Source organism: Hirundo rustica, chromosome 2, assembly GCF_015227805.2.
Source record: "Hirundo rustica isolate bHirRus1 chromosome 2, bHirRus1.pri.v3, whole genome shotgun sequence".
NCBI classification, from domain to species: domain Eukaryota; kingdom Metazoa; phylum Chordata; class Aves; order Passeriformes; family Hirundinidae; genus Hirundo; species Hirundo rustica.
The window spans coordinates 41,078,462-41,096,740 of record NC_053451.1 but is presented as its reverse complement, the minus strand read 5'-3'; the positions used below and the strand labels follow the sequence as shown (position 1 = coordinate 41,096,740).

Below are 18,279 nucleotides of genomic sequence, written 5' to 3'. Positions count from 1 at the left end.
CCCTCGCTCCGAGCTGCGCTTCGGCTGCGGCGGCTCCGGCTGCCGGGAGCCCCTCGCGGCCGGGAGCCCCTCAGGGCCGGGAACCCCTCGGGGCCGGGATCCCCTCGCTGCCAGGGGAGAGCCCGGCGCGGTCCCGAGCGCCGGCGCCGCCGCGGCCGCTCCCGCCGCGCCCCGAGGGAGCCGCTGCGCCTCCCCGCAGCTCGGCCGCGGGACAGCATGAGCCAGGCGCAGCCCTACGCCCCGCGGAAGGGCAGCTCGCCGGCGCCGGGCGCCCGGCGGAACGACAGCCAGGACTACCTGCTGCTGGACGCGGAATTGTGCGAGGAGAGCGCCCTGCCGCCCTACGCCTTCTACCCCGTGTGAGTCCCGGCGGCCGCGGCCGGGGTCGCTCCGTTCCCGCGCGGGGGAGGCAGTGGCGGGACAGGTGCGGCGGGACAGGTGCGGCGGGGCCGGGAGCGCCCGGGGCAGCCGCGTGGGGAGCTGTCATCGTCCCTCTCCGGGGCAGTAGAGGGGTAGCCTTGTGTGGAGAGGTAGACGAGCAGCGTTGGCACCGCCGTGCGCGGGCTGGCAGGTCTCCTCTGAGCAGACCGTGGTGCCTCCCCGCTGACGGGCAGGCGAAGGGTGGCTTGGGCTCGGCTGTGGAGAGCAGGGCAAGAGACGTCGGGTGTGCATAAAACTGATGGCGTCCAGTGGGTTTAATGTAATTACAGAAATATTAACTCCTGTGATCGGTTGCTCCCACCGAGAGAGCGGACGGTGCAGGTGTGTGCATAAAACCATCCTCCTTTCCTTATTGCAAAATAATTGCAAAAAACACCCCATCCTCCTATCGTTATTTTTGTCAAAGCCGTGTAGCCTCGTGTAATTTCATTATGTGAGTTTTGGCAGGTAGTTATCATTTAAAGGAGAATGCAAGAATATATGCAATAAAAGCTAAATTACGTAAACATAAATTACAAAGGTTCCAGGAACCACACAACTTAACGTCCACGTCGATTAGTGTTCGATGTTGACAGTGTCCCTCTGGTTATGTGCTGTCAGCATGACTACTGTAATAAGTACTTGTTAGTGCTTCTGAGGAGAAACTATCCAACAGAGGGGGAAAATGAGTATTAAGCAATGCAAAATGAGTCCTAAAATCTCAGATGATTGCCAGAAGATGCATACTTTCTTTTGTACAAATTACATTTTATTGCTTAACTGGTAAATTCCATGTATCAGTCTCTCCTAATATTTGCTGTTTTATCTGTGGGCCCCCTGCCAGCCGCTTGACAGCTACCTGGATATAAGAAAGGAATAACAACAATGAAACTGGGAACACTTACAGTGTTTGAATATTTATCATCTCAGCTAAGAACAACCAGAGTTTTCAAAATTTACTGCTGTGTTGTTATTCTTAAGTGTCTTTGTGGATCACTAATTCAGTATGCTCATGTAGCTGAAACAGGCTCATTGGACTTAAACCCCATCTCAAAATCTATGAATGCATCTATCTAATGAATCCTTTCAGGAAAAAAAAAAAAAAAAAAAAAAGCTTTTTGATGTTTATTTCAGATTGGTTCTCACTAGTGGACTAAAGCTTTGAACTAATATGGCAATTCTGAAATTCTTCTGCCATCTACTCGTTCAGGATGGTTGTGCAGCTGTGAGAGGATAGATCTTGCATAAGCGTTTCAAATCATCTCCTCAAAGAAAATTGGCAAGTCTGTGGGCTTCTGATAATTTCCCTTCAAGACTGAAGTGAAAAAAGAGCCTGTGCTAGCAGCTCTTGGTCCAGCACGCTCCCAGTGTGGAGATTGCCTCTTATCACCTCACAGTGGCCATAAGGAAAGCCTCCATCTTAATCAAGTTGCTTTGTAGAACTAGGGTAGCACTAACCACAGGAAGTTACCAAGGGCTTGTTTTTGACATGCGCGTTAGGCATGGAGAAGTTGTACTTTGGGGTTTCTCTGCATGTGGAAAAGAATCACTTCACAGAGATCCATAGGCAGTGCCTATATGCGGCCACTCCAGGACTTCCTTGGCTGGCAGGAATGAATGCAGGGAGTGGATAAGTTCCTCCAGGATACCTCCTTGGTGATTACCAAGCACGGTTTTTGAATTTTTCTGCCTCACTTCCAGCTACATCACATTTCAGGCACATTTTGGAGGTACACCTTTTCAGCCAGAAGTCATTAGTTTTTCTAGAGGCCTTCATATGGCCAAGAATTTAATAAATAATAAACTCGGCCATGTGTGCCGTATGATCTCTATACTCTTTATCACCTACATGCAATAAGAATACTTTTCTATACTTTTTTTTTTAATCCTCAAATTACTGGTATTTCCTGATGTTATTACAGTGATTAATGGCGAACAGTAATGATGTCCAAAATGATACAGTTTATGTCCGAAGCTGAGTTTTACCTCCTTTTAAACATTACTGAGAGGGTAACGCACTTAGTGGTATAGTATGGCATGTGACTGTTGCTTGAAGAGTAGCTTGATACTAAGGAATAGTTTTTCTCAAGTGGTGTTTTAGTGCTAATGCTGATGTTACTGTCTGTGTTGTTTGTAGAACAGAACATGCTTTTGATGTGTTGTTTTGTGGTTGCTCTTAAGTGCTCTAGTTTCTGGATGATGATAAAACTCCAAACCATTTACAGAGATCTATTTCCTGCGTTGTAGCTCCTCTTTCTGGAGAACAGCTTTATTGTATCCAAGGTAGCTGCTATCTTTATTGCAAAAAAGATTTCAAGAACCTACCTTGGGCTCATCAGCTGTGCCAGGTAGGGTCACAGAGTCTTTTGGCAGTGGATGGAACGCTTTTACCTTTATATGTGGTGTGATGCAAAACAAAATTCAAATGGAATTTTATGCTGAAAAATCCTGCTTTTCTTCTGAATTCAGAACCTTAAGGAGGAAACCCAAAATTTGGACAATCTGTAGAATTTGTAAATAAATTATTTCCAAAAGATGGGGCTACTTTTTAAGACTTAAGACTTTTGAAATGTGTTAGAAATTATATGCAAGTAAACATTTTCTTTCTAGTAGTGCTCTTCCATCTAGTCATTGAGTCTTGCCCCTTATGTATCAAGGAATACATTGCAATATACATGTCAGAAGATTGACCCCTGGAATGCAAATATGTGTATATGTTGGGATATTTCCCTCTTTGCAAGTATTTCATAGGCAAAGAGCCCAGTTTTGAGGTTTAAAACAGGATGGAAAGTGCATTTGGACATCTAACCCCAAATCTGAGCACTGATGTGCAGCAGGATTTGGAAGTGGTAGCACTTGTACGTAAACTTCCCTGCTGAAAAAATGTTAGTGTAGGACAGATTGTCAGTGTACTAAGCTAGTGAGAAGACACTAATTCAGTCAGACATCTGGTTATACTGCTTATTTATACTTTGCAATATTTTGCATTGTGAAAAATGAATGTTTTCTTATAGATGTGAGGAGGGATAATTGTGTATTAAAATGTCAGTTGTAAAGTAAATGAGGCACACAAATTACCACATGAAAACAAGGGGGGAAAAGGGTTCTGATGTGCATAACTGCCTTGAGACATAAACTGTTTCTCAGCTTTTGTGGTTTTCCAGCTGTTTCTCGAAATTACCAAACCTAGTACATACTTAAAAATCTATTCTTTGTTAAATAGCATGTTTAGTGATTCCTTTCCTGCCTGCAATATAACAGTTTCTGCCATTGACAACATAATTTTTATCTCGTCTCAACTGTCTTGCTTGAAATGACCTGTAAAATTATTTTCCAGACTCTTCATTAGACATAATCTCTTTGGGGAGTACTGTACAACATGGCAGCTGCGTTTCAGGTTGTCAGCCTCTTTGATGAGATGCTTTGTCTTCTGAAAATATGTTGCAATAGTCTTGTTGAGATCAAAAAGGTAGAAGAGTTGGTATGGAGGGAGGGTCATTTCCTTTTATAGCCTAGTGTATGGAACAAATACACAAATCATCATGTGATTTAGGTTTGATGGATCTACTTCTTACTGGACACTGGGAAAAAACCCACATGTCTGAACCTCTCATATTCTGGGTGACTAAATGTAGTCCCTCATGTCTTGAATAAAAGGACAACAACATTGTTACCAAGCCCCAGAAAATCCAGATTTTAGTTCACTCTGTGTATCCTGCAAGTAGGTAGAATGCTTCACTTTCAACATCACACATATCTTTATTTATTTCATATTATGTAGGCTTTTTCCCACACATGTGTTCATTTTTGATGAAAGCTTGTGGGATTTTTGGGGTTTAGTTGTTAGGCACTCTTGTGTTCACTGAGCGCACTCGCTAATTGAACTGTGAACTTTGGTCAGCTACAATATCCAAAGAGTTTCCTATGCTAATACTTCATAATCATTTTGCTGGAGCTGTTGCAATATATCTGCAAGTTTATTTATACCCTAACTTTCATGTAGTCACCACACAAATGAAAGTCACCTCCATGGGGGACGCAATTTTATAAAACTGGAAGATTTCCATGAAAATATAAGTCATTTGTTAAATTTGCATGAGGAAGGTGGAGCAGTGATTCAGAAATGTGTGGGATGTATATAGCATACTTCTCAGTGTAAATGTTAATAAAAAGCATGCTGTTTGTCAAACGCTCTCCCAGCAGCATTTGCCACCACGGAAGCTGAAGGTTATAATAACTATAACTGACTGCTTGAAGAATTCCTGCCAGTATTGGTATCCCCAAGTAAAGGCGGTCTGGCATGGTGGGTCTGCATCATCAGGCTGTGTTAGACTTTCCAGCTCGGCAAACATGAGCAAAAGAAAAGTTTGGCAGTGAAACTATGTTCCTCAAATTCTTTGTAACTTGATTTCATACCTCAGGCTGTTATGCAGTGCAAGGCAACGTCTTAGCAGGCAGCCTAAAACTTGAAATGCATGCAGTGAGTCTTATATACCTGTTTGTGCACTTGTGACTGTGGCCACTTGCACACAGAGACTACTCAACAGGAGGCTTAAAGGATCTGCCTTGATAAGCAGTATTTAAATACAAGTTTTGATAATTAAATGTAGACAAAAAGCTTAGCGGTAATTAAATGACAGGCAGTGTTCTCTGGAATGGATTGACATTTTTGTCTTGAAGTAGAATGGTTATTATTTGTTTAGCACTGACATACACAATCAAGTATACTATTTTTAGTGAAATGAAATGTATGGAATATAATGTGAAGATGACTGACTAAGGTTTGGGCTTATTTTCTATATCCATTTCTGTACAACTATATTTTTCCTACCAATAGTGCATTTGTCAGCACAGCTCTATTGTAACCCCCAGTCTGACATGTTTGAATAAATTTTTGTCAATATTGAAAAAAAATTTAAAAAGGCAAACTTTGGCATTAAGAATAAAATGTGAGATTTACTACAGGAACCCTGAGTAAGTGAAATAATGGCATATCAAGTACTGCCATTTTTAGGTGCATTCTCAAAGCTGTGTGGGAAGTGGATAACTGGTTTTCCGGAAGAGTTGAATGTAGTTCATTTTGTTAACAAAATTACTCATATGAATAAAATATCAGTATTGTGGTTGTGAGCTCAGATGATGCCAGCTCAGACAAGCATGACTGGAGCTCATTTTGGTCTTAAAACTTGATTTAACACTGGGTTTGATGTTAGTATTTATCTTAGTGAAGAGAACAAAGAAGTGAGACTATTAAAAAAAAAAATAGCGTCTATGAGGCCTTTCATGCAGGTAGAAAGAAGAGAGGGATCACAAACCAAAGGATTTGGATCATGGTTGATTTGTAGAAAACAGAATACAGACCACAAGGCCTAGTGCTGCAAAATTAACAATTTTGCAGAGTATTCAGACTGAAGAATTTTCATAAAGCTTTGTGCTGTGTTACAAAATCATGGAAGGATTTGGGTTGGGGGAGACCTTAAAGATCATCTAACCCCAAGACCCCTGCTGTGGGCAGGGATGCCACTCATTAGATCAGCTTGCTCAGAGCTCCATCCAACTTGGCTTTGGACACTTCCAGGCATGGGGCATCTACAGCTTCTCTGGGCAACCTGTTCCAGGTGTCTCAGTACCCTCTGAGTAAAGAACTTCCTAATAGCTAATCAAATCTCTCCTGTTTTAGTTTAAAGCCATTCTTCTTGTCCTATCACTGTCTGCATGTGTCACATCAGCTTAACCAGCAGATAAGTGAGTGCCCAGCAGACTTAAGGGGTGGATTCAGAGCTAGTCTGTTGCCTCCTGTCATCTTCTGTCAGTGCTGGTGTTATTTCAGAGGAACATTTCATTGTGCTGATGTTCCTTCCAGCTCAGCCTGGGTTTCTCCTATTGTGCACATTGACTTTAGGACTGATGACTGACTACTCAGCAGCTTTTCAAAGGCGAAGATTCCCATATCTTTGAGGGGTGATCTATGTTTTCTTTTCCTTCTGTAAGATGTTTGCCTGCCATCAACATGATTCAGCTTTTCTGGTCATGATTTCCTCCCCTTACTTGGAACAGATAGCCAGGCCAGACTGATGAACTTCGTTAGTCCTGCACTGTGTACATGTCCTGGGCCTGCCAAGTAGTAATAGCCCACAGCAAACTTCTGTGAGAATTGTTCCTAAGGAACTGTTTTTCAATATAGAAAATTATAAACCAGTTTTTCTTTCTGCTTTTCAATGCAGTAATTGATTTTCTGTACTAGTTTTAATTCCACTGTGCAAATTGTTAGTTATATGCTTTTCTTCCTAAAGATAACTTAAAATTACTTTAAATTTACAAGTCTTACAAAAATTTCTTAATGAAAGAAACATGTACTAGGAACTTCCAGTTTATTATCTTCATTTACTAAGGTATTGTACGTGAGTTGAAGTTATGCTTATTTGGGTTTTTTTCCATCCGGATTTATTAATTTATAGTTAATTTCAGCAAAACTACAGTGATCCAAGTGTATTACCTAAAAAAAGCTTTCAAAATGGTAATTGAAAGGTTATAGAACTTCATTTGGGGATATGTGAGAGAGGACTTCTTGAAAGTTACATGTGTGCTGTCCTAGTGGTGCTTATTGAAAGAGAAGCCCTATGCTCTGAGAGCTCTCAAGCTTCTCTTAGCCCTGAAGGATAAATGTGAACGCTTGATGATCTGCCTGTGCTGTGTCCGCTGCTTGTCTTCTGCTTTCCTCTGTCCCGTAGGAGCACAGAGTAGGATGGTTGCTCAGAGGTTTCAGGCTCTGCAAAGGGTCATCTTGCTCCCCTAGTGAGTGGATTACCTAGTTATCCTGAGAAATTAGGTGCAAAAGGCAGGCTGTGAGATGGCAGCAGTGACTCTTCCTCTCTGTAGAGTTTATATTCCTCTCCCTTTAAGAACAAGTTTCCCATTAATTACTCAGGACAATTTTTGAAGACTGCTGCTCTTGTGAGTCTTAGAATGAATCTTGTGGGTCTCAAGTGAGTCTTAGAATAGTACTTCTCCCCATACAAGACATATTTTTTTTAAGTGTAGAAATCTGAGCTAAAAACTGCAACAACCCTTGATAAAAATACAATCAAAGTGCAGTAGCACTTGCAAAACTTAGCTAATATGATCTCATTTTCGAGTAGTAGGCATGGGATGAAACTTTTCAAGGATACTGAGTATTTTGTATGGCCTCTCATTGTTCTGGCTTCAGGATCTTAAAAACTAAACCATGCAATATGAAAAGCTCAGGAAAACTTGGGCTGTAATCTGTATTACTGTTCAAGTCCCTTGGATGTTAGGGTGGCTGGGAGACTGTAACGACCTCTTGCTGCCCAGGGAAGACTACGGAGTTGCAACAGCATGGCAGATATGTTGGACCAAAAATAGCAGTATCTTGAATTGACACCTGACCAACAAATAAAACAACCAAAAATTAGGAGAGGAGCTTAAATTTCTGAAGATAGTAATACAGTAATAGCTGTATCTTCAGGTGTAGTGGTTTCACGTTCACTGAATTTTGGTTTTAGTACTTTTTCTGTGGGAGAGAGACTAGGAGAAAAACAAAGCAGGATCAACCTTAAAATTAACAAATAGTTTTATTAACATACACTAAAAGAATAGAAAAAAAAAAGAAAGTTGGAAAAAAACCCCTAAAACGGAATGAAACTTCAAAAACGCTCTTCCCTCCCCTTAAAAACTGTTCACTTTCTTACAAAACAACATAAAGAGACAAAACTTGTAATTTTCAGTCAGTTTCACTATCTGACAATAGTCTTTCATCAATTCTTTAGGGGAAGAGTCTCTCTTAGAGTCATGGATCCCACTGACAACTTAGAACAGTTCTCTTGTGGGTTTTAAACTGTCCCAAAACCAACCGCCCAGAGAAACCTGCCTTTGTGACCCTCCCAGGAGCAGTTTCCCAAGCTGCTTATGGGTCATGGGTCTTAGACTTTTGCATATTGGGGTGTCACTTTTTTAAAGATGAGTAACTCCAAAGCAAAGGATTCTTTACCTCAAGGTACAGAGATATCTTCTCACTTCTTCACTGGCACAGGGGGCTTCTCATCTTTATCTCTGTTCAAGCATCTTATAGGATATTACTTAGTTCATCACAAACACTTCTGCTCAAATCTACACACAAATTAAAACAATCATCTCCCCAAATGCATATCTTTCCTATGATTTAAAGGAATGATCTAAATATACAGTTCATTTCCATGGCTCAAGTAAGAATAGAACAACCAACTCTTCAACCCTCTGTCCTAATAGTCTTTTCACTCTTGCTCTACTGACTTTATGCTGGTGTTGTTCTTTATGTTCACTCTGTCCTTTCTTACTCTCTCAGAGAAGGGCTAAGCTCTGGAAGCTTCATGTTGCTAAGAAAGAGTTAAATCTGCTCGGAGTCTTTGTCTCTCTCTCTGTAGCTCGTGGTGTTAGATGTTCAAGGCCGAGCTGATGAGGGAGGAAGAACTCACAGAAACATCAGAGATCAGAGCACCCGGGCAGTCTGGAATCACAAAAACCAGGCAGGATCATAAATGCCTTCTCAGCCGCCCCTCAGTGTAAATTGGGGTGGCTTCGACCCAAATGGTGCCCACAGCTCTTATCAGGGGCCCAGCAGAGATCTCTCCCTCCTCCAGGGAAGTTTAGAGAGTAACGCAGCAACTTCTCCTTCCCCACCCCTTCACCCGGGAGCCGATGGAATCCGGCCAGGCCTCAGGCCAGATCCCTCCTAAAAGGGGGGAGCAGCAGGCCCAGCTCGATGTTACCTGTCTCTCTCTGGCCAAAGGAAAGAAGAAAAAGGACCCACTTACAGGAAATTCACGGTGTTTTATATGGTACTTCCCAAAGTCACAGCTAACAATTTCAGTGGTCAGAACAGATGCCAATATTCCAGCTAACTCTCTGATAAGTTCCTGTCCTTTCTAAAGCAATTCCCAGGTCCTGACCTGGAGAATTATTCTAAATTCTTGTGTAACTAAAAAGCCAAACTGTACTAACCCATGACACCAGATCTGCAGAATGAATGCTGAATATGGTACAAAGCTGAAGAATTTAATGTTCCCTACTTTTCTTCAGAGAAGAATTTTAGAGGTTTAAGTCAGAAAGCTGTTTAATCATTTAGCAACATCTGATGTGAGCACATTTGTAGGTAAACAGCAAATGATGTGACAGTGAAGTATCAGAACTTCTTTGTATGATAAAATAATAATGATCTTACCTAACAAGTTGATATATAAAATATACACTGGGATTTCTTACCCCACAGCCACTTCTGACCTAGAATCAGCAACAGCACTTAATGCATAACAGGAAGAGAGACTTAAAAAAATAATCTAGGCAGGGATTTACAGAGACAGGAAGGCTAATGGCTCTCATTTTACAAAGCTGTCTGAGGATCTTTCATGACCTGAGGTTTCATCAATCTAAAAACCAACAAAAATTTCTCTAGTTATCAGTGAGAACACTGATAATGCCTTAGAGGGTAAGAATATCCTTTTTGGTTCAGCTAGCTTTGTGCAGGACCTGGATCAATGAGGATGGTGCTGGTAGCAGCACTGCTGGTATCTGTGTGCCTTTTTCAAACTCTGCCTATGACCAGACTTCTGACTGCATACAGGTCTTGATATCTCCAGAGGGCCAGAAAAGACATGGAAGTACACATTGAGGAGGTGGGGAAATAAACTCATTGCAGGGCCATGTGGTCCAGTTCCTGTATGTGTTTAGAGACCTGAGGGCAGTTGTGGGGAATCAGAATTGAGTGAGATGTAATTTCTGAATAATTTCTATGTCTGGAATAATTCTTTTGAATCTATCAATGTTATATTGGCAGAGGGTATTGTTGCCCCAAATATGAATTTCCGACCAGACAGCTCCTTGGCAGTGGCACAGTACAGCTGAGTGCTCTTTATTGTAAGAAGTATGGAACGAGAGTTGTAGCGCAGAATGTCACCTGAAAATGGAAGTGTGTCCATCTGTGCAAGCTCACATCCAGACTCAGCAGCAGGCTGCTGCTTGTAGGGGGCATGAGGTGGCTCTTTTTGCTTGTGATACAGGGTTGGGATCCTGCCTCTGTGCCTGCTGGGGTTGTACTGCTCTGCTATGTCATGATAGCAAGCAGTCAAATCATTCCAGCTGCATCATATTATACTGCCTGTTTGATCAGGTAAGCATAGCTTTTTGTTCTGCTCACTGGGCTGTTTCTCATGCTGCTCTAATCAGAACATTTGTGTAGGAAGTGTTTTGTGGAAGATGTTCAGATATACTAACAGGTGTCACTGTCTTGGCTGGAGGGTCAGTGATTGGTAGGATCACCTTACCTCTCCTTCTGCTTGGTAACTCCTGAGCCCAAGACTGAGACGAAAGGTAGAAAAAAAAAAGGCAAAACAAGAAAGCATCTACTACTGTTCTATATTCTTGAAAGTACTAGTTCTAAGAATATGAGAGGTAGTAAATATGAAATTATGGCTGCTAAATACCTTACCAAAAAAAGAAAAAAAACCATAAGCTGCTAAAAATGATGTAACTGGACGGGATGTTTAAAATGAATTGAAAAAGTTATGGGTGTACAAAATAAGACTGCCTTTTTTTCCCACCTGTCTCCAGTCATCAGATAGCAACTTCCTAAAAATTCAAGGTAATTTCCAGAAAGCAGCAAAGTCAGATGAAGCTGCTGTATATTCTCATGCACAGGAATGGGACATTGCAGAGTGGGGGAGAAGGATGGTAAAGCTATTTTCACATCACTTTTCATGTGTAGCATCTAGAGAAATGGTATGTTGGCTAGACTAACTTTATATCCCAGACATTATTGCTGCATGAGAGCATGACTCTCTGTTCCTCACACTTCTGCACTTACTGCTGCTGTGCTCGCTGCTGCTCCAGAGAGTGCATAGCATAACACTTACAGGAGGATCATGAGGACAAAAATCCAATTCCTAAGTAAATAAATATTGTTAAATAAAACTCTGAAAGTGCATGTTTTGTCTTTTGGGTTTATTTCCTTCCCTTCTTCTGGGATATCACCTTTTATGTTTGGCAAAAAACACCCCAATTTAATTCTTCCAACAGAGAATATAGATGAAGGCTGTGTTCCCATTTTCACAAATCCTATGAAAAAAATGAAAACTGAGTAAGTCTGAAACTTCTGTACATGTGGAATGTTATTGGTTTTGTATCTCTTTTCATGGTTTAAAAAATTACTTTCATTCTTCTTTCCCAAATAAGTCTTGACAGCACTGTTCTCAGAAGTATTCTCCGCTGGGCTTTTTGATCAGAAGTGTTCAACACGGCTGAAAGAAGAATGTTTGCATTTGGCTTGTTGAAGGCACCATAACTCATACATGGTTTGGTTCAGTATTAGCTGCTCTTGCATCCCCCCCCTCTGATGGCTGCAGAGGGGGCAGTTCCAGCTCTCTGCTGAACTCTTTCCCGCTCTGCATACGTGACTTGACTCTCTTGGCATCCAGCAGTACTCTTGAGTGTATCTGCTTGTTGGTGTTCAGCTCATGATGTTCTCTCAAGAGACCAGCCCAGGAAAAGCAATTGTGACCAAAACAACACCTCTGTATCCCTTCAGTAGGAAAATGGAGCTAATTGTGCTGTGGAACTGATGTAAAGTTGTGCATTTCAGATCAGTTACAAAGCAAACATACAAATGCTTTCTTCTCCTCTACAACATGAAAGTCTGGGTTCAGGTAATGGAGCCTCCCCTTCTCCCCTTAATTTTAATGTATTTGGTTAAAATCTGGTAAGTGAAGTTAGGCAGTCAGGCAAGCAAGAAGAATTCCTGATGAAAGTTTTTGATTTTTTTTCAGAACCTGTATAAAACACCAAATGGATGAAAAGGCCACTTTGAGTCTTATTTCTCCTGGTGTACTTTATTCCTCTAGCAGGAGAGGTTCCTACCATCCCAACAAAATGCTATTGTATGGGTCTTAACTCTGCTAGTGTCCATGCGCTTTCATGCTAAAAAACGCTGTACATTGTTATTCTCCTTTGATTCACTGGATTCTCTGGATGTTAGAATCATCATTCTTTATCACTTTATCACTTAACACAATTTAACTAAAGAAAATTTTAATTAAATTACCATTCTTCTCTGGAGCGTGTTACAAATCCAGTATAATTTGATAATAAGTAGTGAGAGCTGTGAGAGCTCTCACTCTCCATGTGAGAGCTGGTTTTGATTGGCATTTACCCGAAGGTCAGTGCTCCATTTTCTTTCAGTTTGAATCAAAGTATCAGTTTGAATAAATACCCCTTAGGAAAACTTCTCATCTCTATATTTCACCATAGCAAATTATTTAGCAGTAAGAGTAAGTAGTAAAGACCAAGTTGCAAGACCAGTTTCAACTCAGGAAGAACAGAAACCTCAGTCCAACAGCTACCTGCCAGAAAAATATAAGCAAGGCAGAACTGTTCTTGTGTCTCTTCTTAATGTGTTTTTTTTTTTTTTTCTTGAAGATGAAGGTCTCAGAGTTTTCTCTGGATATTTTGAAACTTCATTTTTCCTCTGTGAAAGCAAACCTCTTGATTTCATTTTAGCTATAAGAACAGTCTTTGTCAAGTGATTATAAAATCCTCCCAATGCTATTCTATTATTATTATTATTACCTGACTGGAGAGCAGCAGCAGCTAATGACATTGTCATGTGACTAACTAGTTCATGGATTTCTTCTGTTCTGTGGGATCAAAGGCAACATGATGTTCAGTGGAGGCCAGGGCCTTTTAATCCTTTGTGAATGACAATTTTTGCAAATGTCACATGTTCTGCAAAATATTCTGCAATTATGAAGTAACTGTAGCTGTTAAAGGTCTCATTCTACACCTTTGATCTATCAAATCTGATCACAGCTGTTTTTAAATGTGTGCTGTGTGCTGCAATCACCATAACATCTCAGATCTGAGAAAGACAAGTGATCTTCTCCTGCTGGAATTTGTATGTGACTTGCCACCAAATCTGTTTTCTCTAAAAGTGTCACTGAGGTCGTGATACCAAGTACTTTATTTGTGCATAGCAGGGAACAATAAACATCATCATTGTTTCTTTATTTGTATAAGGTAATTAATTTAAATAACAGTAATTACAGATATTAGAAGTAATCCAAAGTAATTTTTTTTTTTTTTTTTTTTTTTAAAAAAAAACCATTGTTTTCCCTTTTATGTAAGCACACACTGAAATTCTAAGATGTTTTGCAGGAGCTGTTCTTCATCCTGATACACTGCTGCAATTTTTATTGTGTGTATGTGTTAAGGTAAATTTAATGACATTGCATGGATTCTTTAATTGGAAGTAAATCACATTTACATGATGAAAATGGCTTATTCCTAAGATAGATGCAGGAAGAGTATTGAGAGTCACACTTTATTATTTTCCCACCAACATAGCTGTTAAAAAACGTTCTCCTGGACATGAACATAGTATATTGTGCAAATCTTTATTTTATCTAAGTAGGAAAGTTTGTTTAGATCTAGTGCTCTCTCTGAAGTTGTTGGTTAGTGTCAGCCTTTCATCATTGGTTGAGTTAAAAATGCAGTTTCTCAGTGAAATTTTAATTTTGTAGAAATATGTGGTCAGACCTAGATTCATTTTAGGTGATGGACACATTTTATTCTATACAGGGTATAATGGAAGAACAAATGGATAAGCACATTAAATTCCTGAATCAGTCAAATGTGGCTGCAGGAATAATCTTAGTAATTAACCTTTTTCTCAATTGTTTTTGCTATATTATTGCGTGTCTATGTTGTTTGAAACCCAATTAACTCTAGGTTAGTTACTGTCTTTAGTATAGTTTTACTGTCTTCTGCTGTTTTTGCAAAGCAGAAACAACTTACTGTTCCTTCTTCCTCGGGTGCCCAGTAGAAAATGTACATGCTGCTTCTGCAGATGAAAGTTGCTCTGTCACTAAACCCTGACCACTCATCCAATTCCAAGAGATATTCCTGTTGCTCTCTTCTATTCAGATGTTTAAAAGATCTTTAGTACTTTTTCCTATACTCTGAGTAGTCCTGAGGTTGTTGATTGTCATTTTTCTAATCAGTTGTTTACATTGCTTTCATTTCATATTGAGTCTCTTTTATCCACAATTGCATAAACTCATAAGTTATTCTAGTTCTCCTGCAATCATGAGACAGGTATTCAGCATGGAGGATCCATGATGTTAAAATCCATATTTTTCTCCCATCCTTATTTTATTGACATTTTTCCTCAGTTCAGAGCCTTCACACATGACAGGTCAAGATTAGTGAGAGATAGACAAAGGAGAGTATACTGAAAGATATTATAACTGTTTTTGTGTCCAGAGAGGTAAAATCCCAGACCTGGGAAGCAGGCAAGGAGTGTTACAGAGGCTGCTGCCTCTTTTGAGGCTGTCTCTGAGTATAGGGGCTCCATTCAAGCAGAATAGTTATTAACTTATGACCAGGAATGCATGAAAGAATCATTGTTTGTAGCTTAAAAATGAGAGGACTACAAGGCACTTGATAGCTATTAGTTTGTTTTGACAAATGGGATTTGTCTGTGCTTAAATGGCAGTTCTGTAAGCTTTCAAATTAATCTGTACACAAAAGGTATGTAGGGAGCAGTGGAAGTAATATGAAAACGTAAATTATCTAAGCCTACCCATAAATGTACATTTAACTTTAAGACCCCTCCAGTTCAGAAAGTGCTTTACCCTGTGATTGTCTTAAAGGTTTTAAGGCAACTAAAGTGAAAAGCAACAAACTTCTTTTATGAACTTAGACTTTGGTTATGTAAAAGGAAGTGGAAAAAACCCGCTCTAATATTTTCCTAGTCTTTCACTTCTGAAAAAATATTTTTTCTAGTTTCATATATGTAGTACATTCATTTTACAGACCCTAAAAAGAAATAGACTTCTAAATATACTAAACCAATTAATTCAATTTTCCTCATGTGCATATTGTATCACACTCCTAAACATGATTCTGGCATTCTGTCCTTCTAAATTTTTAAAATTATTTTTATGATATATTACATTTGGAAAGAATTAATTACATTTTCACTAGTATTTAATTGAATATTAATGAGTCATTCAATCCAGTTGATAATGACGGAGAAATTTTGAAAGGCAGAAAAATTTAGTTCTGGCATTTAACACGAGCTAACAGGGTTTATATGATTTGATAGAAGGATGGGTAGGCATGGAAGTATTATACTTTCATTGAGCTAATCTGTTTCTGTGTGTGGATTTTATAAAGCATGTTATAAGGCATTAATGCACTTGTCACTTTTGCAGATTTAAAGGGGTTAAAAACACAAGTTGATTCCATAAATGAAGATTGAGAGATGATTTGTCATAAGCTGAGCAGTAGGACGTTTATCTCCTGAGAGGTTTTATTGACTGTAAAGTATTAGAATGAGAATTAATTTAACGCTGATGCTTTCTTCTTGCTACCTGAGATAATTTAAACATGTCAGCCCTGAGTAGTGGTGTTAACTCACAGTAGAGTCAGCGCGGAGAATCACAATGTTTCATGTCTGGTTAAAGAGCAAGAAATTTAGAATAAGGGCTGCTGACTACAGGGGAAAAATCAGCCACTGAATTAATTCTGAAGAGCAAATTGCAGTACTTACACACTAAAACCTGGATATATCTGAGAAAGTCTTTAAAAACATAGAGTGTATCTTGGCTTTAGACGAATTGTTGAAGTATCTACTGACAGAACTCAAGATATTCTTACAGATGACAGTCAAGATGGGAGAACAGTTGCTGCCTTGAAACTTGTAAGTTTCAGCTTAGTTTATCCATCTCACATCTCTGCAGTTTGTTTATTGAAGGTGAACTGTATTTTACTGGGTATTGCTGGATTTACATAGCACTTTAATTTCTAGTAATAAAAATTGTGCTCAGTTTCCTTCACTTCTCCAGATACTTACTGATTGGCTTTTCCTTGTGCAGGCTGAAGGGCTATGTGGATTCTCCATTACCTGGATGACTTACATTCTTACTGATTAAACTGCCTTTCATGTGTGTCTTGTGAGGAGTGTTGTGTTTTGATTTGAGAACCTTAAAAATGTGCATTCTTAGTAGTTAAATGGATGACTGGATGGTTTCTAATTTGCAGAACTACAAAAAATAACTTTAATGTCATCCACTTACTTTAATGACAGTTCAGGCCTCTTTGTGTTTATCTTTGGAGCTCCTATAATTTACAAAAACAATTCTTTGGAATTATGGTACAGATGATGTCACAAATGCAATTAAGTGAGACAGATAAATATAATGGGGATAATGGGGCATTTATGCATGTCAACATAACTGGGAAAAGACAAGTGGTTTCGTAACAGCTTGTACCATCTGTAGATCACCCTTATTTATGGCATTAACTGTGGGAAGGGAGCAGTGTTTGTGCAAAGTTTATATAGATGGACAACACTGAGATATATTTTATTTGAAGATTAACTTATTATGAACTTTAAAAAGCCGTTTTTTCATACATGCAAAGTACTCCAAATAGTAAATTTATTTTAAGATTATAAAGATTAATTTTTCTGATCATGGATGTTCATATTGTGACATCGCTTATGGAATGAGGAACTTACTGCATGGGCATCTGTAACTACTGTGAAAATAAATGTCTTTGATTATGTGTATCTGGCACTGGATTTAAAAGATCTCTGATTTTGTGACTTTCAGATGAATTTCCTAATGTGAGCTTCAAGGTTTGATAAAGTTACCTGTGTATGATTGTGGCAGAATGTTTTTATGTGCATTCTGTCAAAATTTATCCTGCTGAAAAAGTACTAGTCTGTCAGCAACTCACTACACATTTAGCTGTATTTTTCCAGTTACAAGTGTAATAACTTCAAGGAAAGCTAATGATGACCTTCAAGCCTGAAAAAAACACTGAAACATTCTCAATTTTATAGTTACATCTCAAGATATATAGTACACTCTCAGGCTGAGAGCTTTCATTAGGGACTTGTATACTGTGAGTTGGTCTAATTTTGATTTTGGGACTTTTTGAACCAGATAGAGGTCATGATTTGTTTTTCTGCAATAGGTGAAGGTTTCCAACTCAGAGCAAATGGATACCCTGACATCCATATCCTAGGGGAAGTTTAGTGAATCAGGTTATTATCTATGCTTTCTTTACTCTAAAATGTACATTTCACTGACCAAAATTCCTGTTTAGAGCCTGAAGGCATCATCACATGACACAATAATTCACAATAGAAAGGCTCTGTAACATATTCTCATGTGGGTATAGAAATGTCAAAGGGTTATGCAGATCACCAGCCGGAGTCCTTAAAATTTAGAAGCCCTTTCACCTTCAAGCAAGCTTGAGCAGCCTAAATATTGTTAATAACTAGAAATTTATGAAATATGATTGGCAAAGCTACATTTGATGGTGAAGCTACATTTCAGTCAGATAGATGCTCAGAGGAAGAATTAGAAGTCTGTCTCTTAAAATGAAATTTTGTAGAGTTGATTCAAAATTTGTTGTAAAAGGAATATGGGAAATACTAATTTTTTCAAAGCCTATCAGAAGCTTTCAGTTCTGAAGGCAAACAGTCTCTGCCATTTCAGTTTTTAATAGCTCTATCAGATAGAGGTGATATTTTGTGACTAATGAATGGTGGATTTACCAGCCCCATTTTAAGAACACAACGCAGAATTTTAGACAGAAAATTGAAGAAAAGAATAATAGAACAAAATTAGACGTAGCACACTGCCAGCTACTGCAAGATTAGTTGTATATTAATAAGAAGAACAATAAGAGTTACTGTTCCAGGACTCAATAATGCATTTGATATAATGTCATATAGGAATTTATTTGTTAAGTTAGGCAATATTGTTTTCATTGAAGAAATTGCTTTGGTGGAAGGAAATAAGG

At 39.2% G+C, this 18,279-nt stretch overlaps 1 protein-coding gene across 1 annotated transcript in view; it reads left to right on the top strand.

Annotated features, from left to right (window-relative positions):
* Positions 1–216: 216 nt before the first annotated feature.
* The window catches only part of TRPC6 (transient receptor potential cation channel subfamily C member 6), a 79,342-nt gene continuing 61,279 nt past the window's right edge, over positions 217–18,279 (top strand). Inside the window, exon 1 of the mRNA XM_040055288.2 lies at positions 217–359. Coding sequence (XP_039911222.1) covers positions 217–359 — 143 coding nt within the window. The remainder of the gene's footprint in view (positions 360–18,279) is intronic.